At 42.8% G+C, this 26,096-nt stretch overlaps 1 protein-coding gene across 2 annotated transcripts in view; it reads right to left on the bottom strand.

The window, feature by feature from the left end:
- BMP4 (bone morphogenetic protein 4) overlaps window positions 1-26,096 on the bottom strand; it is a 272,912-nt gene that overhangs the window by 243,608 nt on the left and 3,208 nt on the right. For both annotated transcript variants that reach the window (XM_075844154.1, XM_075844155.1), the window contains exon 2: window positions 24,268-24,312. In XM_075844154.1, the coding sequence (XP_075700269.1) occupies window positions 24,268-24,304 (37 nt within the window). In that variant the 5' untranslated portion in view covers window positions 24,305-24,312. The remainder of the gene's footprint in view (window positions 1-24,267; window positions 24,313-26,096) is intronic.

Here is a 26,096-nt window from a genome sequence, read left to right as displayed (position 1 = left end):
GAAAAGTAAAAGTACAACTGGACGTGTATTATGTGCGTACATCGGGGCGTTTTTACTACTTTTACTAGCTGGGCGTTCTGATGAGAAGTATCATCCACTTCTCTTCAGAACGCCCAGCTTCTGGCAGTGCAGCACTGTGACGTCACTCACAGGTCCTGCATCGTGTCGGCCACATCGGCACCAGAGGCTACAGTTGATTCTGCAGCAGCATCAGCGTTTGCAGGTAAGTAGCTACATCGATTTACCTGAAAACGCCGATGCTGCTGCAGAATCATCTGTAGCCTCTGGTGCCGATGTGTCCTCGCTCGTCTGACACGATGCAGGACCTGGGGAAGTGACGTCACAGCGTGATCTCTCGAGAACACGGCTGTGTCTGCGCTGCCAGAAGCTGGGCGTTCTGAAGAGAAGTGGATGATACTTCTCATCAGAACGCCCAGCTAGTAAAAGTAGTAAACACGCCCCGATGTACGCACATAATACACGCCCAGTTGTACTTTTACTTTTCAACACGCCCAGTTGTACTTTTGCAAGCCTCATTTGCATAAATACAAAAATGGTCATAACTTGGCCAAAAATGCTCGTTTTTTAAAAATAAAAACGTTACTGTAATCTACATTGCAGCGCCTATCTGCTGCAATAGCAGATAGGGGTTGCAAAATCTGGTGACAGAGCCTCTTTAAGGCCCTTTTACACTGGCCGATTATCGGGCAGACAAGTGTTCATAGAACGCTCGTTCCCAATAATTGCCCTGTGTAAACAGGGATGCGATCAGCAGATGAATGAGCAAACATTCGCTCATCTGCTGAACGTATAGTTTTAAAAAAGTGAAATATTATCTTTGTCGGCAGTGCATCTCCCTGTGTAAACACGGAGACGCACTGCCGACATGATAATAATGTATGGGGACGAGCGATCGGAGTAGCGACCGTTGATCGGCGCTCGCTGCACCGGCCGAATATTGCCAGGTAAAAAAGGCCCTTTACCAGCCTGTGTCTGACCAAACTTGGATGAGGTTTATATGCAACACATCAATCACCACTATATAATCAAAAGAGTATATTGGTCATAGACAACCCAAATTTTTATTGGCAATGACTTTAATACTTGAATACTGAACTTGCTATTATTCAGGACAGATTTTAAGTCTTTGTATGTAAATAAGAAGGTTTTCCTTTACGGACAGCAGGAAGAGATCTTGAAAATGGTGAGGAAGTGAAACAATATGTACAGGCAGAGTTTACACAGTGTTTGCAGTGTACATTCGATGTATTCAACAAAATTATACACAGGTCCCCATTGACCCAACGTATGCAAAAGAGTATCTACAAACCTTTTTTTTTTTTTTTAATTGTATTGAATAATGTAGTCAACTACTCTATTCAATACAGAAGCATCCCGTAAAAAAAAAAAAAAATAAAGTATACCACACAGTATATTTGACACTGAGATAAACAATACTGAAGTGTCAGGTACCGCTTAAATAGCTCCCCCTACAAAAAATGACAAACATGTTCGGTTGTTTGAGGATTCAACAGCGGGCACATGATGTTTGGATTAAAGGGGAATTCCTAATGCACACATTTATGGCATATCCATAGGATGTGCCATAAATGTGTGATAATTGTGGGTCCCACTTATAGGACCCGCACCTAAGTGGAAAGCAGGGAGTCTCTCGACCCCCGTCCCGCCTGGTGATGTGTGACCCACAACTGGTACACATTTATGATATATCCTGTGGATATGCCATAAATGTGTTAGTTGGGAATATCCCTTTAGGCTTCCTTCACAAAGGTTTTTTCCAGCTTTTTTTTGTTTAAAAGACACAAGTTGTTTTCTCTCTTAATGGTACATGCATTTTTTTTATGGCTTTTATGTAACGTTTCTGCAAAATATTGTTTTAGTACCTGTGTTTTTACATGCACTTTTTTGTGTGGCATTTTTCACATTGTAAATCATGTGATTGAAAGATCATCTTATTAAGAAACACCTCTAAAAAATGTAAAGAAATTCGCACATGCACTTTTTTTGATCAGGCAAAAATCAGGAAAAACATCCACAAACTGGCTGAAAAACCGCCAAACCAACCTCATGTTGCGATTACAAAAAATACTACAAACACCCCACCCAAAAAAAAAAAGAACAAAAAACACGCACCATTTGTAGTGCATTTAATATTTCCTTATAGACTTCCAGCTAACTTCTGGCTGCAGCATTCTTTTGCCCCAAAAAAAAAAGCCTGGAAAAATGTCACAAAAAGAGTGGAGGTTTTCCTAAAAAAATAAAACGCTGTGTGTGAAGGCACTCTTAAAACAAGAAAGTCTTGTTCAATCTATTGATATCAGAGGGCTCCCTTAAGTTGGTCGTGGACATAAAGTATTACAAGCACTCTTTTTTTATTGTAACAAAAATTATGATTTCCACCCAATAGAATCATATCCCATTGCCTAACAAGTTTACTGGACATAGTTAAAAATGTTTCTCAGTCGAACAATGATCGTTGAAATGCCCTCCCTGCAGATTCAATTGGTTAAGGGGGTTTTATACTGGGTGATTATCGGGCAGACGAGTGATCATAGAATTCCTCGTGTAAACAGGGCAGTGGTCAGGAAATTAACGAGCAAACGCTCAATCATCTGCTGGTTGTATCTTTTTAAAAAACTAAAATATTATTGTTGTCGGCAGCACATCTCCCTGTGTAAACAGGAAGATTCGCTGCAGACATGTTAATAATGTATGGGGACGAGCGATCGGAATAACGACCGCTCGTCCCCATCCATAGCTCCATGTGACAGGAGCAAATGAGCGCAGATCAACGATGTCTCGTTGATCGGCGCTCGCTGCACCGGCCAATTATCGGCCGGTGTAAAAGGGCCTTTCATTTGCTCTGTATGGGAAAGTGTCCAGTAAATATATCCCTTCCATGGAGAACATACATTGTCATTTGACCCTGAAGGAAGCACATGTAAACAAACAATGCCTCCCTTGCCGTGGTACCTAAGAGGACAATGTTAGGGGACTACATTTTAAAGGTCCTTTTACAACGGCCAATTATCGGGCAAACAAGCGTTAGGGCAATTATCGGGAACGAGCATTCTGTTGTGTAAATAGGGCAATGATCAGCCAATCGGAGTAACGAGCGCTCGTTCCCATACATGGCCAATTTAAAACTGTTTAAACATTGAGAACACAAAATACTTTTCTATTTCTTTCTTTAGTAAGTTCTATTAAAGATATCCTAGAAATAAAGTGTAAGCCAATTAAAAAAGTGTTGTTTCAGTCATTGCAAGTCCAACAAATCCCTCTATAAAATATGTTTACAGTGCTCAAACCCAAGAACATAAGCTGGATCCAGTCACTCATTGTGAAAAAAATCAATTCTGGCTTAGGGAGATCATGTTCTACAAACAGAGTGAAATGGCTGAGTACACTAATGGGCTTGTTGTAGAGCAGTCCATTCTTAGAGCAGTGACACTAATAGGCGAATCACAGCAAGGGAGTAATAAGTACAGTTTACAGGGCTTAGCCCTTTCAGACAGATGGTTGATATTAAGGATATTGCATTTTTATTGTCAGATTTTTCTATTGCACAGTCATTCGGGATTAAGATAACCATCAAATAATATTGGAATGTTTTTATACAGAGTCCATCAGATATTTAGCACTATAAATGCAGGGCAATAATTCTATGTGACTGCCATGTGGTCTTTGGGTGCCAGAGGGAAGATTAACAATCTTTACAGGTTGTAAAGGGTTAAGAAGTATACCCATTATACATATTTCTAATTTCCATTTGATTTAGGGAACATATCCATTTCCTGAACAAAACCATACACAGAGCAATGAGCAGGATTCTTAGGTACTACAAGACTAGACTACAAATGGTGTATTGTACTACAGAACCAATAATGACATGATCATCGCGAATATGGCTGAAGTAACCAGTTATAGGGAACCCTTAGGGCTCATTCACACGAGCGTGAATCCCGTCCGTGTGCTATGCGTTGAAACAATGCACAGCACACAACCCCATTGATTTCAATGGGGCTATTCACACATGCGTGAGTTTTCACGCAGCCAGTGTCCATTGCGTGAAACTCACTGCATGTCCTATATTTGTGCGTTTGGTGAAGTCAATGGGTGCGTGAAAAACCCGGACTGGACACGGATGAACATCCGTGCGCTGTCCGTGCTTTACCCATCAATTACATAAAAATAAAAAAAAGTGCTTGCGAGTGCGTGAAAAAACACATCACTTGCAAAGCACACAGATTTAACGCACGTTTTTTTACGAGCGTAAATACGTCAGGCTTGTGTTTATGTAGCCTTACAATTACACTCAAGTAATAAAAGTTCTTATCACATGGATATATTACTTATAATGCACAGTACATTTCATGATCACTACAATAACTGTAACTTCATATGATAAACAGGTTGCAAGTGCAAAACAAAAACATAGGATTAAAAAGTAACCATGGTCATGTAAGTGCATAAAATTAAATGAATCAAGAAAACCGTATATATACAAATTAAAGACACTATAGTTTCCGCTAAAACCACAGACAATTAAAGTCAATGGATTCGGTCAGCCGCCGGGGGTGTCCATGGTGCAACAGAAACGGCTCTCCCAGTTATTCCCTTCCCCTGAAGTACCTGCCTTCTAGGTATAAGTCTGGGGGCCTCATGGCTCCATGTGCCTCAAGACTCCTTGAGACACTGTACAGGATATGTGTCAGGTCAGGTCCACACAGGACGGAAATGCTGCGGGATTCTTCATTTGGAAAATCTGCAGTGGATTATAGTCCCAGCCATGTGGATGAGATTTGAACAAATGTCATCCACAAGCTGCAGAACTTTTCCACACGGACATCAGCGCATGCTGCAAATCTTCAAATCCGAAGCATACTCGTTCTGTTCTGCATGTTCACTGCGAATTTCAGCCTTTTTAATGGAGTGGAATCTGCATCTAAAAACCGACAACAAATTCTCCATGTAACACTTGTGGATTTTGCAGCAGATTTGTTGCGGAAAATTCAGCAATGTGTGTGGGTACCCTAATGGATCAATCTGATGCTAAAATAAAAACATCAGCAAACAATGCTAAAAAGATGGAAAGGAGTGTGAAGGTGGACGAAAAATGTTTTTTTTGTTTAATTACATCTTCTGGAACATTGTTTCTCAATGTATCTAAGCAAAGTACCTCCTTACTCAAATTACATCAAAGTACCCCAAAGGCTATGATCATATACAGTGCTGGAGTCTTAAAAGCACAGAATGACTGTGTGCTTTTGTCCGTTTGTGTTTCCCTTTGTCGTCTTGTGTTTATGTAACTTCGTGTTAAAATTTACACTAAACCGTGTCATTATTGCTCGTTTTTTGGGACTGGTTTCCCTAAATATTGCACTATCTTTTGCTGTGAATATGGTACTGTTAATTACCACTAGATTTTATTATTTTCTTTCCATTACTATGCTGGTTGGGAGGCTACCTCCTACCATTGTTTATATGTCTTTGTAACATTTTATACAGTTTGAATTCATTATATTGCACTGCGTGCAAACTTTTGCAATTTCGTGAGATGTTTATCTGCTCTGTTATATTTTCTAATAACACTTTTCGATAAAGTTAAAAAAAGCAGCACAGAATGAGGAAAGTGCTGCGAGTACCCCTTAGAGACATGGTTTGTACCCCCTGGGGTACAAGTACCACCGTTTAAGAACCAATGTTCTAGATTATGTACTTTGTAGTTCTGTACTACTATACAGAAGATGTACAGTAGGTAAAGCAATGGCTGACAGGACCGTGTTTTTGTGTGCATTTATGCACAAATCCAAAAGTATTCTACACTGTACTATCCTCTTCAATTAACTTTAAACCTCCTGAACTTCATCTATGTTTATCAATCAAAATGGTCCTTTTTATATATGCAATTGAGATGCCACTTCTCTTAGCGCTATCAGAATGCTTTATAGATCAGCTTTGGCTACATGCGGTTAGCTGATTGGGCCAACAGAATAATCAACTGTTAGGGTATGTGCAAACGACAACGCCAAATACGTCTGAAATTACAGAGCTGTTTTCAGGAGAAAACAGCTCCAGAATTTCAGACGTTTTTACAAGTGCACGTGTTTTTCGCGGCGTCTTTTACGGACGTAATTGGAGCTGGTATTCATTAAAGTCAATGAAAAACGGCTCCAATTACGTCCCAAGAAGTGTCCTGCACTTCTTTGACACGGCCGTAATTTTACGCGCCGTCTTCTGACAGCGACGCGTAAAATGACAGCTCGTCTGCACAGAACATCGTAAGACCCATTGCAAGCAATGGACAGATGTTTGCCGACGTATTGGAGCCGTCTTTTCAGGCGTAATTCAAGGCGTAAAACGCCTCCATTACGTCGAAAAGAGGTCGTGTGCACATACCCTTAATGTCATTGGTCAAAGCCCTTACCAAATAATACGAATCCTTTACCCCATAGAATATACTACTACACTTATAAAAAGGACAGATGCTTCTCATGTTGGCCACAGACGCTCAGATTTTTCAATTAATAGGTTTTCTCCGGGTTTTTTTTTTTTACTAATAGCTGCAAATGTCATGAAATGAAGAAAAAACAATACTCACCTAATCTTTCCCCAGCAATCCAGCGCACACGCTATGGTGGCCCTCCCGGTAATTCATATGACCGCTTCAGCCAATCATCAGAGGGCTTATGTGTTGTATTTCTAGCATGATGCAAGAAATAAGATTAATCACGGCTGAGCACTCTGATTTGCTGCAACAGTCACGTACTGCATGCATGTAAACCATAACTGGGAGGGCCGCCAGAGAATTAGCTCTGGATCGCCAGGGGAAAGGATAGGTCAGTGCTTTTTTTTTTTTTTTTTATTATTTCAGGAAATTTGCAGTTAGAAGTAAAAGATTTTAAGAAACCGGATAACCTCTTTAAGACCATTCGTGATAGTTTTTACCGATAATCTTTGTCTATGTTGACAAAATGTCCAATATGAAATATCTTCAATTATAACATATCTAGATATATGAAAAGACACCGAAAAAGGCCATACTTACAAATGGACACAGCCAGGTCAGAAACGCTGATGAAGGCGAGTGAGCAGGTGCTTTAAATAATAATAGCCACTCCCACTAGTCTTGAGGGGAGTGGTGTGTGGTGCATGGGATGTGTAGTAAGAAATAATAAATGAATAGTGTATGTGCAAGTGTAATAATGTAAGTGAAATATAGGGGGCAGTAATGAGTAAAGTGCCTAAAAAATAAATGAATAATGGGATGCAAGTGTGTGAAACATGGAGGGATAGTGTGTAAGTCATGAGGCGCAACGTGACTAGCCAGGTAGAAGCCTATTTGTGACGCCTTGATAATTCATAGAGCGGGCTACCCTGCTTGCTAGGCCAAACAACAACACACCATGCTCTCCCAGCATCAAAGACCTGGCTGTGTCCAAAAGAAGCGAATATAAGTAATAATGAAAAATACCTGGGGTATTAGTGATCATTTTGGCCAAAAGGACGCAAGCTCGCAATCCACGACAAGGATACCCAGACTTGCGAGTCCCTAACTGGAGCGAAAAGCTCCTGATGTACAGACAAAACTGATAAAAACAAGGACATTTATGAAAAGACACCGAAAAAGGCCATACTTACAAATGGACACAGCCAGGTCAGAAACGCTGATGAAGGCGAGTGAGCAGGTGCTTTAAATAATAATAGCCACTCCCACTAGTCTTGAGGGGAGTGGTATGTGGTGCATGGGATGTGTAGTAAGAAATAATAAATGAATACTCCAGGTATTTTTCATTATTACTTATATTCGCTTCTTTTGGACACAGCCAGGTCTTTGATGCTGGGAGAGCATGGTGTGTTGTTGTTTGGCCTAGCAAGCAGGGTAGCCCGCTCTATGAATTATCAAGGCGTCACAAATAGGCTTCTACCTGGCTAGTCACGTTGCGCCTCATGACTTACACACTATCCCTCCATGTTTCACACACTTGCATCCCATTATTCATTTATTTTTTAGGCACTTTACTCATTACTGCCCCCTATATTTCACTTACATTATTACACTTGCACATACACTATTCATTTATTATTTCTTACTACACATCCCATGCACCACATACCACTCCCCTCAAGACTAGTGGGAGTGGCTATTATTATTTAAAGCACCTGCTCACTCGCCTTCATCAGCGTTTCTGACCTGGCTGTGTCCATTTGTAAGTATGGCCTTTTTCGGTGTCTTTTCATAAATGTCCTTGTTTTTATCAGTTTTGTCTGTATATCTAGATATATGTCTGATCTATTTCTGTGTCTATGGCTAGAATTATCACTCTGCAGCAGCTGGAATGGGAAGGTCTACTTGTGCTGTACATGTGGTGAATATAGCTTTATATACACACACACACACACACACACACACACACACACACACACATTAAAAAGGTATGTGTACTCTACTTATAATATAAGCATTAAAACCCACTCAATAGCCAGTGGTAAACTCTGATCCTCAAGATAAACTACAAAGAAATGAGAACAGTCAGAAAAAGGAAGCACAACTTGAAAAAGAGAATATTCATTACTAACCAACACAAACAGACCCACTACACTGGTAAAGGCTGCCCTGCCAAATTAATCATTTACTTAATTAAAACAGAACAGAGTTCCTTCCAACTACTGTTTGTTTATTGTTAGTGTTAAGAACAAACAGAAAAGGAAGAGAAAAAAAAATGACAGCATATTTTTATGGTATTTGAGTAACGTCCCGGGTAAGACGCACGTGCAGTGGCTTTGAGAGGTGGCCACCCAGGCTGTGGCCTTCTGTATTATTCAGCATTAAAAAAATATCCTTTCATATCCAGGAAAAACAGATACAGGAAGCCTAGAGCAGGAAATGTCAAACATTTCATCTGCACTGCCAGTTGTGTGACTGGACTCTTTCTGCGGCTTTTAATGCGAAGTACCAAAACAAAAGACTGGGGGCCAGTATGTTCAGCAACACAGTACTAATGGGGTTGTAAAGAATTATTTATGTGTGAATCATTCCTACAGACATCCACGCAGCTATAAAGAATAAACGTATAGCTCCACTTTGCAGCTGTGCAAAAAGATAACGATTTAATAATGTGATCTTTAAAGAAAGATCTGAAAAGAAAGTGTAAAGGCCCCTATGTTTCCTTCAAACTTACAGTAGCCTGTAGTCTACAAATGGGACAGAGACTAAAGACTTACAGATCATAAAACAGCATGTAGCAGGAAAGCCACATGTACTCTGAGTACCCCAGTCATACAGTTAGGGTTGCCACCATTTCCACCCAAAAATAGCATCCAGGCTCAGGGTGTATAACAAAACCAGGAAGCATAAATACACCCCAACATGGGTAAAATGTAGGTGTTGTTTTGGGGGCATGACTCCACACGGACACACGGAGTGTGATTTGCCAATTAGGACTGGGAACCTCAGACAGACGATGACTCACTGTAAGGGTCCTCTTACACGGCCCGACATGGACACGGCTTTCACAAGAAGCAATGCATGGGGACGAGTGATCATTGCTGCGATTGGTCACCCCACACATTTCTATCATGTTGGCAGAAAATCTCCCTGTTTATACACAGAGACGTGCTGCCGACAATGATTCTATTTCACGCTGCATAAACTATATGATCAGCCGATGAACGAGCGTTTGCTCGTTCATTGGCTGATCGTTGCCCTGGGCACTGATCGGGAATGAGCACTCATATGAACACTCGTTTGCCCGATAATTGGTCCATGTAAAAGGGCCTTAAGTCAGTATCCTACCCCCCTCCCCAACCACTGCTCTTGACTCGGAGGGCTGTGCACATACGTCTGGCTACTGAATGTGATAGTCTCCAGCTCTCTGCTGTGTTGCCACTGCAACCCCCCCCCCCCCGGCCACTAATTCGACACTTGACCTAGTACTGATGCTGCTGGCGTTCCTAGGACTGAGCGACCTGGCAAAGGTGGAGCATTCGATCCAAATAGGAAGTCATCTGTCTGTTGATACATGCACTGTTTCATTCTGCAAAAATACTAATATTTTATTTCACCAGCCTTCTAGTGTACATACCGGCTGAGCCGGTGGTTAACCAGCATGATGCAACCCTACATAGGCAGGCAAATGTCTGTTCTCACTCTGCTACACTGTTGGACCATAAAACTGAAAGCAGAATTTCCCAAAAAGTTAATTCTCTTCATGATATTTTGATCAACTTTGATTTTTAAAGCCGCTTGATGGCTGGCCACACATAGTCTGATTACCCCCGAGGAAGGACAGCTTCAGTGGTTCTGATCCCGATACAAATGGGATGCACGATTTAAGCGATACATAAATATTTTAGGCAAAGCATATCTATGTATCTAATATAAATCAATGGATAGCAATCATTAATTAGAAAGACACCTAGATGTAGTAGAATCCTATCATTTCAACAATCTAAATTTAAAACTCACCATTTATACAGAACGGAGATGTTAATCACTAATATAAATACACTCTATGGGGAAGATGTATTAAAGTGGTGCAAAGAAAAAGTGGAATAGTTGTCCATGGCAACTAACCAGATCGATGCTTTCATTTTCCAAAGGGTCTATGAAAAATTAGAGGTAAAATCTGATTGGTTGCCACGGGCAACTACTCCTCTTTTCCTTTGCACCAGTTTTAAAATATATCTCTTCTTGTATCTTCGCTGGACCATTAAGCATTGTGGAAAGTATTTGCCCAATATAGATGTGTTCACCCAGGGACATTACAACAATTTCATCCAAAACAAAGAATCAAAAAATTGTGCATCTTTAGTGCAAAAATACACACAGGTTTTCGCTTGTCCCCAGAACACTTTTCAATTGAAAAACACAAGCAGTACCACAAATACAGACATATGGGATTCAATTTTATTTTTTACCCATGCACACGATTGTATTTTTGCGGCCCCAATTCACCCGCAAATCTGCGGGTGAATTACGGCTCCAACCACTTCAAAGGGCTCATGCACACGACCGTGGTTTCCACAGTCCGTGCATTGCCCAGGAGCCTGGACCAAGCTCGTTGAAATTAATGCACGCGGCCATGTGCACGGCCCGCGATTTGCCGTGCACAACATTACGGTCATGTGCATGAGGCCTAAGGCAATAACATGAAGTAGAGAATTTGCACAGTGCACTGCCACATTGTGCGAATTCATGATTTGCCACTATTTTAGGTCTATTGAGTCAAATGCGACGCAAATGTCATATGGGAACCCAGTCTATTAAAATCACCTTTAGGAAAGAATTGGTTAGTTCATTCTAGAATTTTAAATTGCTTGCTCTTTGACCCTTCTGATGTAGAGTGGATTGTGATTTCACACCATTGTCTCGCTGCCTAGCCCAGATGTGCTATAGATCAAACTGATCAGATCCAAGGCTTCTTCTGTGACAGCAGTTTGGTCAGTTACAAATGCAGCAAAGCAACCAGCAGTTCTTTTTTGGAATGTAGTGGTAGACATAACAGATCCCATATTGGCCTGAAGATAGATTGACTCATCCGTCCACAGAACACTGTTCCGAAATTCTTGATTATTAGCCATGTGCATTTTGGCAAACCAATACTAAATGTTCCTATTAATAAGAACCGTACTGCTCAGCCACTATCCCATATTTATGCATTATTTTCATTATTGACTCATGTGCAACAAAGACCATATTTGAAGGCATAGAGGCCGCGGCAGCATGACGAGAATGGAGGCTGTATTTTATTTCCCTTTCTTTAAAAAGCAGTTCTGGAAAACTGTATAAAAACTGCAATTTTTGTTATGATACAGCTTTCTAGCATTTTTCTGCCCTACTAAAGTCAATGGGAAAAACGCCACAAAGACAAAAGTACACAACAGATCCTAAGAAAAAATTTTGAAATGAAAAACCATGCATAAGATTTTTACAAATATCTTATTTTTGCAACGTTTTGCTGCTTGCGGTTCTTCTGCTATAAATCAACACTGCCAAAGCAGAAAACACAGCAAAATGCCTGGTATGCCTCATTTTGCTAAAGGAGAGAATTCGGATAATTGAATATTGGCCTACAATTTCTCTGTTGGACAGTTCCCATTTTGGTTCGGAAATGTGATACAGGCCAAGAAATGATTTTGGATAACTTTCCAGATCTTAACAAATTTAAAAAAGAATAAAAAAAAACTTTTTTCGTAGCAGCCTAAAAACCATCACTACTATAGTAAGACACAAGTGTACTGCCAAAGACAAGGAACACCCCTACCTAAAGAATGACTATAGGTTCACAATAGGAATAATGAATGCTTCCCTTTCTTCACTCCACTGTCATCCAGATGTTAAATCTCCACATAAATTCTGTTTTCTGCTATGACAGATTTCTTCAATGTCACAGTGAGGGTGCAGTCAAAATGCTGCAATTTCCTGAATGGAAAGCCAAATTACCAGTGTGAAATTATCTTTAAAATGAGCAAGGTTGTCACAAGTCAAGGGTCGAAACCATCATACACAAACTGCTGACCCAAAATATCTATTTCATTGGGTAAGGTTAATTATTATTTCCACACCCGAAGGTTGTTTTGCTCGCCGTTATATATTTTTTCCACCTTAACCGTGCGCTGTGTTTGGCATTGTAGCTCAATTGCAGCTTGGGTCTATTCACTTGGTTGATGCTGTAATAACAGACAGTGAGTGAACAAAGATGGCGATGTGTGTGTTATAAGCTGCAGGAGTCATGGCGTTCTACCTGTCATTGTTACTACTTCTTTCTAGTGGTCCCAGTGCTCAGATCCGTACTGATTGATGTCTGTAAGATCAACTGTAGATTCGCATCATCACTCGACTTCACTGTTGCACAATAGTTAAAATTGACTGCCACTTTGGCAAGACTTACAGCAGTCGTGCAACTCGAGCAGATGTGAATTAGAATGAATGGAGTAGCATAGCGGTCGAATGACTTTTCCCATTCACTTCTGATGCTGCGTTACGCAAGGTAAAATAAATCATGCAGCTTGAACCATATGAAAATTGATACACTTGATATGGGTCATACTTGGATCGCATTGCTAAAGTGGTCTTACTTGGTGAACATGTACTCCAGTTTTTGACTAGGTTCACATATTTGGGAAGAAATATTCAGACTAGCGTGCAGCTCCATTATTCACTAGCCAGGATTTGCAGTGTAGAGTGCGTGTCATATTCCATAACAGGGTGCGCACACCTGCCTGAGACAACAAAATAATGGTTCTACCTGGTTTTATGCACTCCTACATCTCTAAAAAGTAAAGTGGAGACAACTTTCGCAACGCATAATGTGATAATGTACAGCAAATAAAATAAATATTACTTCGTCATTGACCGCACAAATGACTTCATCATATCTCATGTTGTCAGAGAATCACCTGGAAATTACCAAGTTTTGATTCATGCACCAATTTTAACAACGTTGATTCAATAGAATAGCTTTGGTGCCACCTTGTGTTCAAACATTATACTGTGAACGCTCAAGATTGTCAGTCATCAAAACTTTTTTTTTAATAATGTTTATAATCCACAACACTATGTCAGGGCTATTACCATTAAATAATTTACAATGCAATAATACATTTCAATGCAGCTTCCCAAAAAACCCATTTCAACCTGTCCAGCCATCTTGGAATTAATTTCTTAGCAGCCTTTTCACTGAATAGGATTGGTAAAGACACTCTCTAAACAAGTCTACAATTAGTTAAGTACTAAAATATCATGAATAATTATGTAGGTCATTGTTACTATTCCCACAGACTTATTTTTTTAAAATTCAGAGTCTGCAAATAGGCATCTGTAATGCAGATCCTTATCTCACTTACAGTGCGTACATGTCCATATTTGATCAGTTTTTGTAACAGCAATATAGGCGAAAATTTAAATACAGTTGAAAAACTACGGGGCGTGGCCAGCAGTCGATGGCGCCGGTCGCATAAACTGAGAGCTCCGCGCCCTGCCACGCAGATCCAGCAGCCTACAGCGGGGAAAGGTGCCTCATATGGGGAAAAAAAGACCCCAAGGGTCTAGACTCACCCCTGCAGCACAGCACCAGGTCGCCGCCGCTCCACCAACGATCGACGGCTACTTTCTTCGGCGACAAGCCACGCCGCTCCCTCAGCCGCAGCCATCTTGGACAGCCTCGTGTCAGAAGGAAGGGGAGATGTCCGAGCAGGGAGAGGAGACAGTGCCCCACGTACAGGGTAAGCTGAATAGCCGGATGGCTAAAGTTCACCCTCCCAGCTCCCCTAAGCTGTCCTCCACCTCGTCCTGTGAACAGCAGGGAAGGGGGTCCCCTATCCCAGGAGCAATGGAGGCCAGGCCACGAGGAGCATCAGCTCAGTTAGAGGCCCCAGTACACCTGCTTGAACCACCAATGTCACAGCCCTCAGCACAAATGGCCCTACAGATTTGGCCTGCACCTAAACCTCAACGGCCCACGATCCAGCAGCCGGGGAGGAGAGACGATCTGGGGGATACACCATCTTTGACCCCCTATGCCCAGGCCCCGGTATATGCCTCAGATTCTGACCTGGAGGATTCAGCCTCACTTCCTTCAGATGTGCCCCCTATGTGGAGGGAATGTTTCTCACAGTTGCCCACTAAAGAGGACTTTAAGAGTATGATACAAGAAGTGAAGGCAGCTTTTCGTTCAGAATTGGCGGGGGTGTCGCAGCATATACAGCAGATTGCTACGAGGGTGGAGGCTCTAGAAGATGACCACGATGCCACTAGGCGCCATGTCTCTGTGATACAGTCTTCAGTGTCCTCCCAGCTGGCGTCCATTAGAGATATGCAACTGCATCTAGAGGATTTGGATAACAGAGGTCGCCGTCATAATATAAGGATAAGGGGCATACCGGAGCCCTCGGGGTCTGAAGATCTTCCCATCGTGTTAGAGACTATCTTTAACGACCTTTTGGGTGCACCCCCGTCTAATCGGATACCGCTTGACAGAGCGCATAGAGCACTGAAACCAAAATCCATTACATCTCAGCCCAGAGATATCATCTGCTGTGTCCAGGATTTCCGCACTAAGGAGGACATTATGCTTAAAGCCCGTCAGCGTAAAGACCTGGAGTATGCCGGTGTGCCGATTCAGTTATTCCCGGATCTCTCCTGGATTACGTTACAGAAAAGACGTCTGCTTCGTCCGCTTCTCGCAGCCCTACGGGACCACAATATTATTTATCGATGGGGGTTTCCGTTCTCCCTTACAGCCCGAAGAGATGGTGTTTCTGCAACCCTGAGGTACCCAGGGGATTTGCCTCATTTCTGTGACTCCCTTGGTATACCAACGCCCAAGATGCAGAATTGGGAGACTCCTTTGCCGCCTTCGTCTCCACCTCCAGTCTGGCAGCCGGTCCGAAATAAGCGGAGGACCTCTCCAAGACGACAGTCTAACCGAAGTTCACCAAGACCTGATTTGAATTGATGGACGCTGCGCAGATACACGGCACCTCCGTAATATATGTGAAGGAGCCTGGTCACCCATACCAGCTGCTCCCTTCGCCAGTTGCACTATCCTAGGCTAAAAATGCATTTAGGATTATATTTCTGATTTTATGTTGCTTCTCTTTAATTCGTTAACGTAAATTGTGGCAGGGCGCGATTGCCCGGGATACACTTGGCTCTTTCACCCCCTTTTTGTTTTTTCTCGGCCTGTACGTATTTATACGTACTTTTGTACTAGGTTCCTCGACTGTTGAGACCCGACCTCCTTTTTTGATAGGGGTAATTTGTTTTGCAGTTCTCCCTCTGTTTTTAGAGAGAGTTGCAAAGGGTAATATTGTATTACCAGTTTTCTTTTGCTTTAATATCACCCGCCCCAGGGTATAGTATTCTCCCTGGTAGTATTTTCTGAGTGTGTTTGAAATTCATTGATCTCATGCATTTCTCTTTGTTCTCACTGCAGATATGTGTATTGTCTCCCTGGTACGTCTTTACCCCAGTGTCTTTCCCTCCCCTCCTACTTTCATCCGAAATAACACTTGAGACGACAGTGAATCCTCCAAGAACCTCCAAGGTAGAAGGACGCCGTAGAACACTGCTTGCTTTGAAACCGACATGGGACTGGCCCCGACATAACTGTGAGCTGTATACATCCGCACTTTCCACATCATTCTTTGCTCTTTCATACATCTTTGACCATGGTTAAATTTGTCACACTTAATGTCAAGGGTCTCAACTCCAATGTGAAGAGACGCTTGCTTCTCAGGGAGTTGAAATCGCTTGGAGCGGAAGTTGCTTTTCTGCAGGAAACACACTTAGATTCATCCGGAACTTTCCAATTTGCCCGAGGGGCGTATCCTGCTGTGTACTCTGCCTCGTCAGGTCGCAAAAGGGAGGGGGTGGCCATTTTGATAGCAGCTTCCTGCCCCATACAAGTTCACACCTCACATCTAGATCCGAAAGGCAGATATGTTATAATAGAGGGGACCTTGCTTGGACAGCCCATTGTTTTATGTAACGTTTACTCTCCTAATACCGCACAGATTCCATTCCTACGTAGACTCCTTTCTAAACTCCAGAAGCTTCCTAGGGGGGCATGGCTGGTGGGAGGAGATTTTAATGTCCCGTTCTCCACGTCCATGGATAGGGTCTCTCTTACACACGCTACTCCGACGCCCACCCTTACAGGACTTTCTACACGTTTTAGGCAACTAATTAGAGAGCACCAGCTCTATGATTTGTGGCGAGTGGATCACCCAGGTGATAGGTCCTATACCTTCTTCTCCCATACGCACAGCACTCATACACGCTTAGATTACTTTTTTGGTAATGTCCCTGCCCTCCGTGCGCTCCAGGGGGCGAATATAGACCCCATCTCTTGGTCAGATCACGCACCAGTTTCTGTGTCCCTACAGATAGGGAAACCAAATACGAGAGTATGTCATTGGCGCTTAAACGAAACTTTGATTAAGTCCCCTTCTCTTAGGGACAGCCTGGCCGGACATATGCGGGAATTTTATGCACTTAATGAGGGATCGGTTCCTTCAGTATCCACTCTTTGGGAGGCGCATAAGGCGGTGATGAGAGGGCAATGCATAGTAATGGGATCTAGATTGAAAAGAGACTCTCGGGCCAAGCGGGTGGCTCTCCATCGGACAATTACTAAGTTGGAGAGAGAAATGGGGATTAAACCGGCGGTCCCGACACTACGGAAATTGATAGAGGCTAGAGCACAACTCAAGGACTTAGCTATGAAGGGGGTAGAAAAGTCATTACTATACACAAAAAGGAAATATTACGACAAAGGTAATAAGGCGCACTCGCTTCTGGCCAGACTATTGCGGGATCAGGCGACTGTTCGTACTCCACAGGCGGTTCGGGATAAGGCGGGCATACTCCAGCATCACCCAGACACGATAGCCACACTTTTTCATGACTATTATAAATCCTTATACCACCTGCCAAATACCTTACCACCTGATCCGGCTCGTCGGAGGGAAACGCTGCAAGCATATCTCTCTTCCTGTGCTCTCCCTAAACTGAAAGATGAGGAGCTTTCATCCCTGAATGCCCCGATCTCTGCGGAGGAATTGTTTGATATATTGAAGGACCTCCCTAGTGGTAAGGCCCCTGGACCAGATGGCTTTACATATGGGTATTATAAGACCTTTGCAGAGATCTTGGTTCCACGGATGGCTTCGTTATTTAATGAATTCCTACAGGGTTCTCCCATCCCTCAAACATTCCTGCATTCTCATATCACGCTGATCCCTAAACCGGGTAGAGACCACGCAGAGTGCTCCAGTTACAGACCCATAGCCCTTCTGAATTCGGATCTAAAAATTTTCACCCGTCTTCTAGCTAATAGACTCAATGTTTGGCTCCCTTCTTTGATTCACAAAGACCAAGTGGGCTTTGTGCCTCTTAGGCAAGGAGGAGACAACACACGAAGGGCCCTTGACCTCATTGATGCCCTCCAAAAGCAAAAGGAATCGGCGATCCTTCTTAGTCTAGATGCAGAGAAGGCGTTTGACCGCTTGGGATGGCCATTTATGTTCGAAACTCTAAATTCATTTGGGATTTCGGGCCCTTATTTGACAGCACTGCGTGGTCTCTACTCCAAACCGACAGCGGCAATTAAACTCCCACACTCCACCTCCCCTCCGTTTCAAATCTGGAATGGTACACGTCAGGGGTGTCCCCTATCCCCACTTTTATTTGTGCTATGCATAGAACCTTTAGCAGCTCAAATACGGAAATCCAGGGATATAGCGGGGGTCCAGATACAAGATAAAGAGTTTAAGGTTTCCCTGTTTGCAGATGACGTCCTCTTGACTATCACTAAACCTCATACCTCCCTCCCTAACCTTACTACAGTTCTCCGTAGGTATGGGAGGCTGTCAGGATATAAAACTAATACATCTAAAACGGAAGCGCTCCCTCTTAATGTCCCACACCAGGAGCTCCAGCTACTCAAACACAACTACACCTACAACTGGAAGGAAACCTCCCTGACTTATTTAGGAGTTCAACTCACTCCCTCCTATACGTCGGTTTACAAGGCTAATTTCCCCTCTCTGTTTGTAGAGCTACGTCAGCTAATGGCCAGGTGGGATCCTCTTCCCATGTCATTTTTTGGGCGCATAGCAGCGGTCAAAATGACCTTGCTCCCTAAATTACTGTACTACTTTGAGACTTTGCCGGTAGCAGTACCTATGAAGGAATTGCGGGCCATGCAGTCTTCTATCCTCAGGTTCATATGGCATTCCGGCAGACATCGAATTCCGAAATCAGTTTTATTATCGGGTCGATCTGCGGGTGGGCTATCGGTCCCTGATGTGGTGAAGTACTACTGGGCGGCACACCTCCGTCGCATACCCAGCTGGGTGTCTTTAAGGGCGTACAATAAATGGACCGAAATAGAGAAGCTATGGATGGCCCCGGTCCACCCAAATTCCCTGTTATGGGGTGACCCACTGGTAATGCCGACTGCATCTTTATTGGGTCCCATGAGATTTCAAAGGGAGGTGTGGGAAACCTGTAAAAACCGCTTCCATTTGGCATCGGGTTGCCCGCCCTTGACTTCGGTACTCTACACTCCCACTATTCCGGGGGGCACTACCTCCCGAATAGTCCGATTGTGGACGGGAATTGAGGTATTTCACCTGGCTGATATGGTTGATCCCCACACGCAAGAGCTTCACCCGTTTTCATACTTTCAAAAACATCATAATATTCCCTCCGCTGCGTTCTTTCACTATCTTCAGGTTAGACATTACATGCAGCAAACTTTTAGATCCACGCGGGTTACTGCACCTACAAGCTTCGAAAGGTTATGTCGGTATGCTACCACCACTAGGGGGCTTATCTCAGCCATTTATGCATTATTGCTATCCCCGGAGGGTTCCCCTCCGCCTGGGCATAGATACATGTTGAAGTGGGAGGCCTTACTGAATAAATCCATCCCGCTCTCATTGTGGCAGATTATTTGGTCGCAAGCAGCTAAAACCTCCATCTGCACTGCATATAAGGAAAACCAATATAAAATCCTTATGTTTTGGTACCATACCCCTGCCTTTTTGCATAGCTTCAATCCGGGTATTCCGTCGGATTGCTGGCGATGTAGAGGTCAGAGAGGTGATCTGTTCCATATTTTCTGGAGCTGTTCACTGGTACAACAGTATTGGTTGGAAGTTAAGAACTTGGCATTGGCGGTGTTGCAGCAGGATATTCCCTTAGACCCTCTTCATTACCTCCTAAATGTTCCCCCTAGGTCTTTGGGGAAATCACCAGCTCGACTCTTTCGACACTTTCTCACAGCCGCTAAGACGTTGATAGCGTGGAAATGGAGACAGACAACCCCTCCCTCCCACATCGACTTAGTAACTAGAATTAGGGAAATACGTACAATGGAGCATATGACGGCCTCTATTGACAATGAACTGGACAGGTTCAAAGTGGTGTGGGACCCGTGGGACAAGTATTGGATACAGGGAACTCAAGATTAGGTGGTAGGTGGAGCTCCGACTATCCCCCCCCCCTCACCCCCTTAAACCCCTGTGTTTTTTCCCAGATGTTTTGTCTGTCTATTGAAAGTTACTGTCTTACTATGTGAATTGCATGGCCCTTCATGCTGCTCTAAGTTATATGTATATTTTTGAAAAATGTTCAATAAAAACACAGTTGAAACCAGTTGAAAAACTACTAAAACAAAACAAAGGTCTACTTTTTATCTCCAGAAACAGAGCCACTCCCAACCTGACACCAAGAGCCGGTGGGCGGGAGCCCAAAGAGAGTTGCTTCTTATACACACTGAGCAGACTAAGAAACGAGTACTAGGTACTGAAGCATCTGTATTTGAGTTTGGGGATAGGAACGGTAAACTCCTGGTATATCTATCGCGCTGTACTATGCCTAAGGAGATAAATAAGATCTTTTGTGATTTTTATTCTGCGCTAAATAGTTCAAAATGTTATGGTCCAGTAAGTACTGTAGAGCGTTTTTTACACTCCATTCCTTTGTGGTGTCTGTCAGCTGCTCAGGCCATTGAGTTAGATAGCCCAATTATAATTGAAGAAATAGAGAAATTCAGTCCTTGCCTTTGGGTAAAACTCCGGGACTTGATGGATTGGGTTGGTGAGCGGTATAGGGCCAATAGTGATATTTTGATTCCGAGACTTCGGGACGGCTATTCTAGTGCTCTTGAGTTGGGTGGTTTACCGGCATCTATGCGGGAGGCACTTATTGAATAAATCCCCAGGCTGCGTGCCACTGCCACTTCGGACAGAGGCTGTAGCCTGGTGGACAGCGCACGCTCTGCTAAAGGTCACTACGGTCCCCTCATACTCACCTAGGACTCCACTATGGAATAATCCTTGGTTGCCTCATCTTGAATCACTGCCGGGAGCGGTGATGTGGTAGGGGCAGGGGTCAAATTCCTGGGTCAGGTATGTAATGCAGATTTTGGCTTTGTATCTTTTTCTGAACTTCTGGATAGATATAACATTTCAGGGACATGTTTTTTCATTATCTCCAGCTACGGCATGCCTGGTGTACCCAATTTGGCTCTACGTCGCCTCAGGTGGGTTTCTCTGGACTAGAGGACCTTATTGGTGCTCCAGACCTCTCAAAGGTCCTCACTCAATTGTACACCTTCATTACATCCCTGGGTACTAGACCATTTGATAAGGCATTTCTGCGATGGAGGGATGATGTCCCTAACTTGACAGAGGAGGACTGGCGGGTGGTGGAATCCTCCATTTTTGATTCAGTGGTGAGTGCAAGGGACTTTCTAATACAGTCTCGGTTTTTGCATAGGATTTATTACACGCCAGTTAGGCTTCAGAGGATGGGAGCATTGACTTCAGATAGTTGTTTTCGCTGCCAGTCGGAAGTGGGTACCTTTATACATTGTGTGTGAATGTGTCCCAGAGTTGCCCCCTTTAGGTCGGAGGTAGTGGAATTTCTTCATACCCATTATGAGTTTCCGCGACTTCTCACCCCTCTCGGGCATTATGGATGAATTTATACAAAACCACTACATTCTTTCGCTTTGTTCTTTTTTGTGCCCAGATGATCATAATTATGGCTTGGAAGAGCACAGAAAGTCTGAATTTAACCCCTTAGTGACCACCAATACGCCTTTTCACGTGAGTCACTAATGGGCTTTAGGCTAGGCTGACGCCTTTTCACGTCAGCCTAGTCTAAGTCCTGCACGGGTCTCCCGTGCAGGCAGGAGCTGGGGCTCTGCTGTCTAATGACAGCTGAGCTCCTGCTCCAACGCCCGCGATCGAAGTTTACTAGCGGCCCGCGAATGAAATCGCGGGTCTCCGATGGGGTGTCATGGCAGCCGGGGGCTTGATAAAAGCCCCCAGGTCTGCCCTGGACATATGCCTGTTAGGACGCGCCGGAGGCACGTCCTAACAGATTGCCTGTCAGATTTACACTGACAGGCAATAATGCTCTGGTATACGAAGTATACCAAAGCATTATAGCAGCGATTGGAACATCGCACAGTAAAGTCCCCTAGTGGGACTAATAAAATAAGTCATCAAAGTGAAATAAAGATTATTAATAAAAAGTACAGTAAAAAAATAAATAAAATCATTTTTTTCCATAAAAAGTGGTTTTATTTAGTAAAAGTGTAAAAAAAAAAAAAAAGTACACATATGTGATATCGCCGCGACCGTAATGACTCCATTAATAAAGTTAATATGTCATTTAAACCGCAAGGTGAACACCGTAAAAAAAAACGCAAAAAACCATGGCGAAATTGCTATTTTTTTCCATTGCCCCCCAAAAAAGTAATAATAAAAATGAATCAATAAGTCCCATGCACCCCAAAACAGTACCATTCAAAACTACGTCTTGTCCCGCAGAAAACAAGCCCAAAAAATCCCTACATTGATGGAAAAATTAAAAAATGACGGCTCTTGGAAAGCGATGATGCAAAAACAAATAATTTTAGTTCAAAAGTGTTTTTATTGTGCAAAAGTCATAAAACATAAAAAAACCTCTACATATGTGGTATCGCCGTAATCGTACCGACTGATAGAATAAAGGTGACATGTTAATTACGTCGCACAGTGAACGGCGTCAATTTAAAAACGCATAGAACAATGGCGGAATTTCAGGTTTTTGTTATAATCCCCCACAAAAAGGTTAATAAAAGTTAATATAAAAATTATATGTACCCAAAAATGGTGCTATTAAAAAGCACAACTAATCCCGCAAAAAACAAGTCCTCATACAGCTATGTAGACTAAAAAATAAAAACGTTATAGCTCTTTGAATGCGACTATAGAAAAACGAATAAAATAGCTTGGTCATTAAGGCCTAAAATGGGCTGGTCACTAAGGGGTTAATACACTGGCAGCAATTAGTAAATAAATATGTACCCATGTATAAAAAGCTATGCCTTAGCCGGAAATTTCCAGATAAATTCGGGAAGATTTGGTCCAGGTGGTTGGAGACTCTAGAAACTGCGGTTTAATTGTGACTTGAGAGTAGCAAGATGGGGGGGGGGGGTTAGAGCACAAGGATGACTGTGTGTGAATGTTAGTTCTGATCCAGTTAGGCTCTGGGGGATGGTAATTTTACATATCCTGTATATGTTATATAATGAATCTGCTCTAGATTGAAAATTCTCTATGATACTAATGCCTGTCTAAATGTCTTTTGTTTTGTATTGATTGTATATTGGTACAACAAAAGTTTTGAAAATAAAGCCGTTTAAAAAAAGAACAAAAAGAAAAACAGAGCCACTTTGGTCTATAGTTTATAATTGGTATTGCAGTTTGAGGTATAGAATGCTCGTTGCCGATAATTGCCCAGTGTAAACAGGGCAGCGATCAGCAGATGAATGTGCAAATGCTCAATCATCTGCTGATCATATAATTTTAAAAAAAGTTACATATTATTGTTGTCGGCAGCACATCTCCCTGTGAACAGGGAGACGCGCTGCCAACATGATAATAATGGATGGGTACGAGTGATTGGAATAACGACCTCTCGTCCCCATACATAGCTCCTTGTGAAAGAGCAAATGAGCGCCGATCAACGTATAAAAGGGCCTTTATACTCATTCAATTGAATAATAGACATAGCCCATGGACAAGAGTAGACTTTTTCCCTAATCTCAGTATAACCCTTTAATAGGAAAATATGGACATAATACTGAACGGTATTTCATGTCCATATTAAAGGGAGCGCATTTCATGCGCATATTGAATTCAATGGACAATCCATGTAATGTACAGACGCACCATGCCCTCCAGTAGGTTGCACATGCAACATTACTCCAGCAATCTCTCGATGCTTTTGAAGCGGTCTTGTGACAAAAGTTTGGATGAAGTCCTAACCTCAAGTTTGAAGAACATGTGTGAAGCCATAATGAAAACAAAACTCATAAAATATTATGAAAGTAATGAAAAAGGCACAATAGACCCCTAAAACGTCGGGTCTCATTTATCATAACGGTCTAACAGATTGGTTGCTATAGGCAACATGGCCAGTTAATCACAATGCAGGTTTAATTTTTTCTGAGTAGTTTAAGAAATTAAACCTGTGCTCTGTTGTCCATAGCGACCAAGGCTAGTTTTTTAAAGTTCCAATCAGGCATTATGCATAATGGTGTCATTTATGAAAAGGCTTCTCTGTAAACTTGACCCAAAGTGAGTACGCTGGTTCGCAACATTGTATTCGTACATAGTAAATGAAAACACAATATAATTAAATAAACACTAAAAAGTAACAAAAAAAAATTTAATTACCGTAAAAATCATGAATATCAGTCCACTCCATACACATGGTAGAAACTAAAACACAAAAACAGTAGAAGAGACTTCAGGAATATATACAGTATAATAATGTACAAGTTTTGTAAGCATTGTGAACACAGTGTAAAAGTTAAGAGATACTATACTTAAAGACATGTCAGTTCGCCTGTGTGGTGTAGTATAGAAGTTTTGTCAGCTCTCCTGTGTGGTGTAGTATAGACGAGCTGTCAGCTCTCCTGTGTGGTGTAGTATAGACGAGCTGTCAGCTCTCCTGTGTGGTGTAGTATAGACAAGCTATCAGCTCGCCTGTGTGGTGTAGTATAGAGGAGCTGTCAGCTCTCCTGTGTGGTGTAGTATAGACGAGCTGTCAGCTCTCCTGTGTGGTGTAGTATAGACGAGCTGTCAGCTCTCCTGTGTGGTGTAGTATAGAGGATCTGTCAGCTCTCCTGTGTGGTGTAGTATAGAGGATCTGTCAGCTCTCCTGTGTGGTGTAGTATAGAGGATCTGTCAGCTCTCCTGTGTGGTGTAGTATAGAGGATCTGTCAGCTCTCCTGTGTGGTGTAGTATAGAGGATCTGTCAGCTCTCCTGTGTGGTGTAGTATAGACGAGCGGTCAGCTCTCCTGTGTGGTGTAGTATAGACGAGCGGTCAGCTCTCCTGTGTGGTGTAGTATAGACGGGCTGTCAGCTCTCCTGTGTGGTGTAGTATAGACGAGCTGTCAGCTCTCCTGTGTGGTGTAGTATAGAGGAGCTGTCAGCTCTCCTGTGTGGTGTAGTATAGAGGAGCTGTCAGCTCTCCTGTGTGGTGTAGTATAGAGGAGCTGTCAGCTCTCCTGTGTGGTGTAGTATAGAGGAGCTGTCAGCTCTCCTGTGTGGTGTAGTATAGAGGAGCTGTCAGCTCTCCTGTGTGGTGTAGTATAGAGGAGCTGTCAGCTCTCCTGTGTGGTGTAGTATAGAGGAGCGGTCAGTTCTCGTGTGGTGTAGTATAGAGGAGCTGTCAGCTCTCCTATGTGGTGTAGTATAGAGGAGCTGTCGGCTCTCCCGTGTGGTGTAGTATAGAGGATCTGTCAGCTCTCCTGTGTGGTGTAGTATAGCGGATCTGTCAGCTCTCCTGTGTGGTGTAGTATAGACGAGCAGTCAGCTCTCCTGTGTGGTGTAGTATAGACGAGTAGTCAGCGCTGAATTGTGGTGTAGTATAGAGGAGCTGTCAGTTCTCCCGTTTATAGGATTAAGTGAAGTTTATGTCCCAGATTGAACAAGTGATGATTATGTCCCCCCAAGGGGGGCATAATCTTTGCTTGATCCAACAAGTCTTGTTTTAGCCATAAAATAAAATACCATCACGGTCGTTTCCCGGATAGCGAAATATGGGTCTTTGGGATTGTGGACACGGAAACAAAGCCAGCTATTGGTTGTTCCAGATAGATGTGCTGAAACCCCCCTTCCTATAATTCAACGTGTGGGGCGCCCAGGTTCGATGTGGCACAGTGACTCCTGGGCTGCCTACAATAATATTCAATCGGCACTGTTGTCCAAGGGGAACATAATCGTTGCTTAATCCGACGAGTCTTGTTTGAGTCATAAAATAAAATACACCATTGCGGATCGCAAAATATGGATCTTTGGGATTGTGGACACGACAACAACGCCAGCTATTGGGTATATGGAAGTTGTTCCTGATAGAAGTACTGAAAACCCTCTTCCTATAATTCGACGGTGCACAGTGATTCCAGGGCTGCCTACAACAATATCCAACCGGCACCGAATTTGAGTCATGAACATGTCAATCAGTGATCCCAATTTTCGATTAGTTTCTCCAACTTGA

The sequence above is a fragment of the Rhinoderma darwinii genome, chromosome 12, assembly GCF_050947455.1.
Source record: "Rhinoderma darwinii isolate aRhiDar2 chromosome 12, aRhiDar2.hap1, whole genome shotgun sequence".
Lineage (NCBI taxonomy): Eukaryota > Metazoa > Chordata > Amphibia > Anura > Rhinodermatidae > Rhinoderma > Rhinoderma darwinii.
The sequence above is the reverse complement of the archived record's forward strand: the minus strand, read 5'-3'. Positions and strand labels throughout refer to the sequence as shown.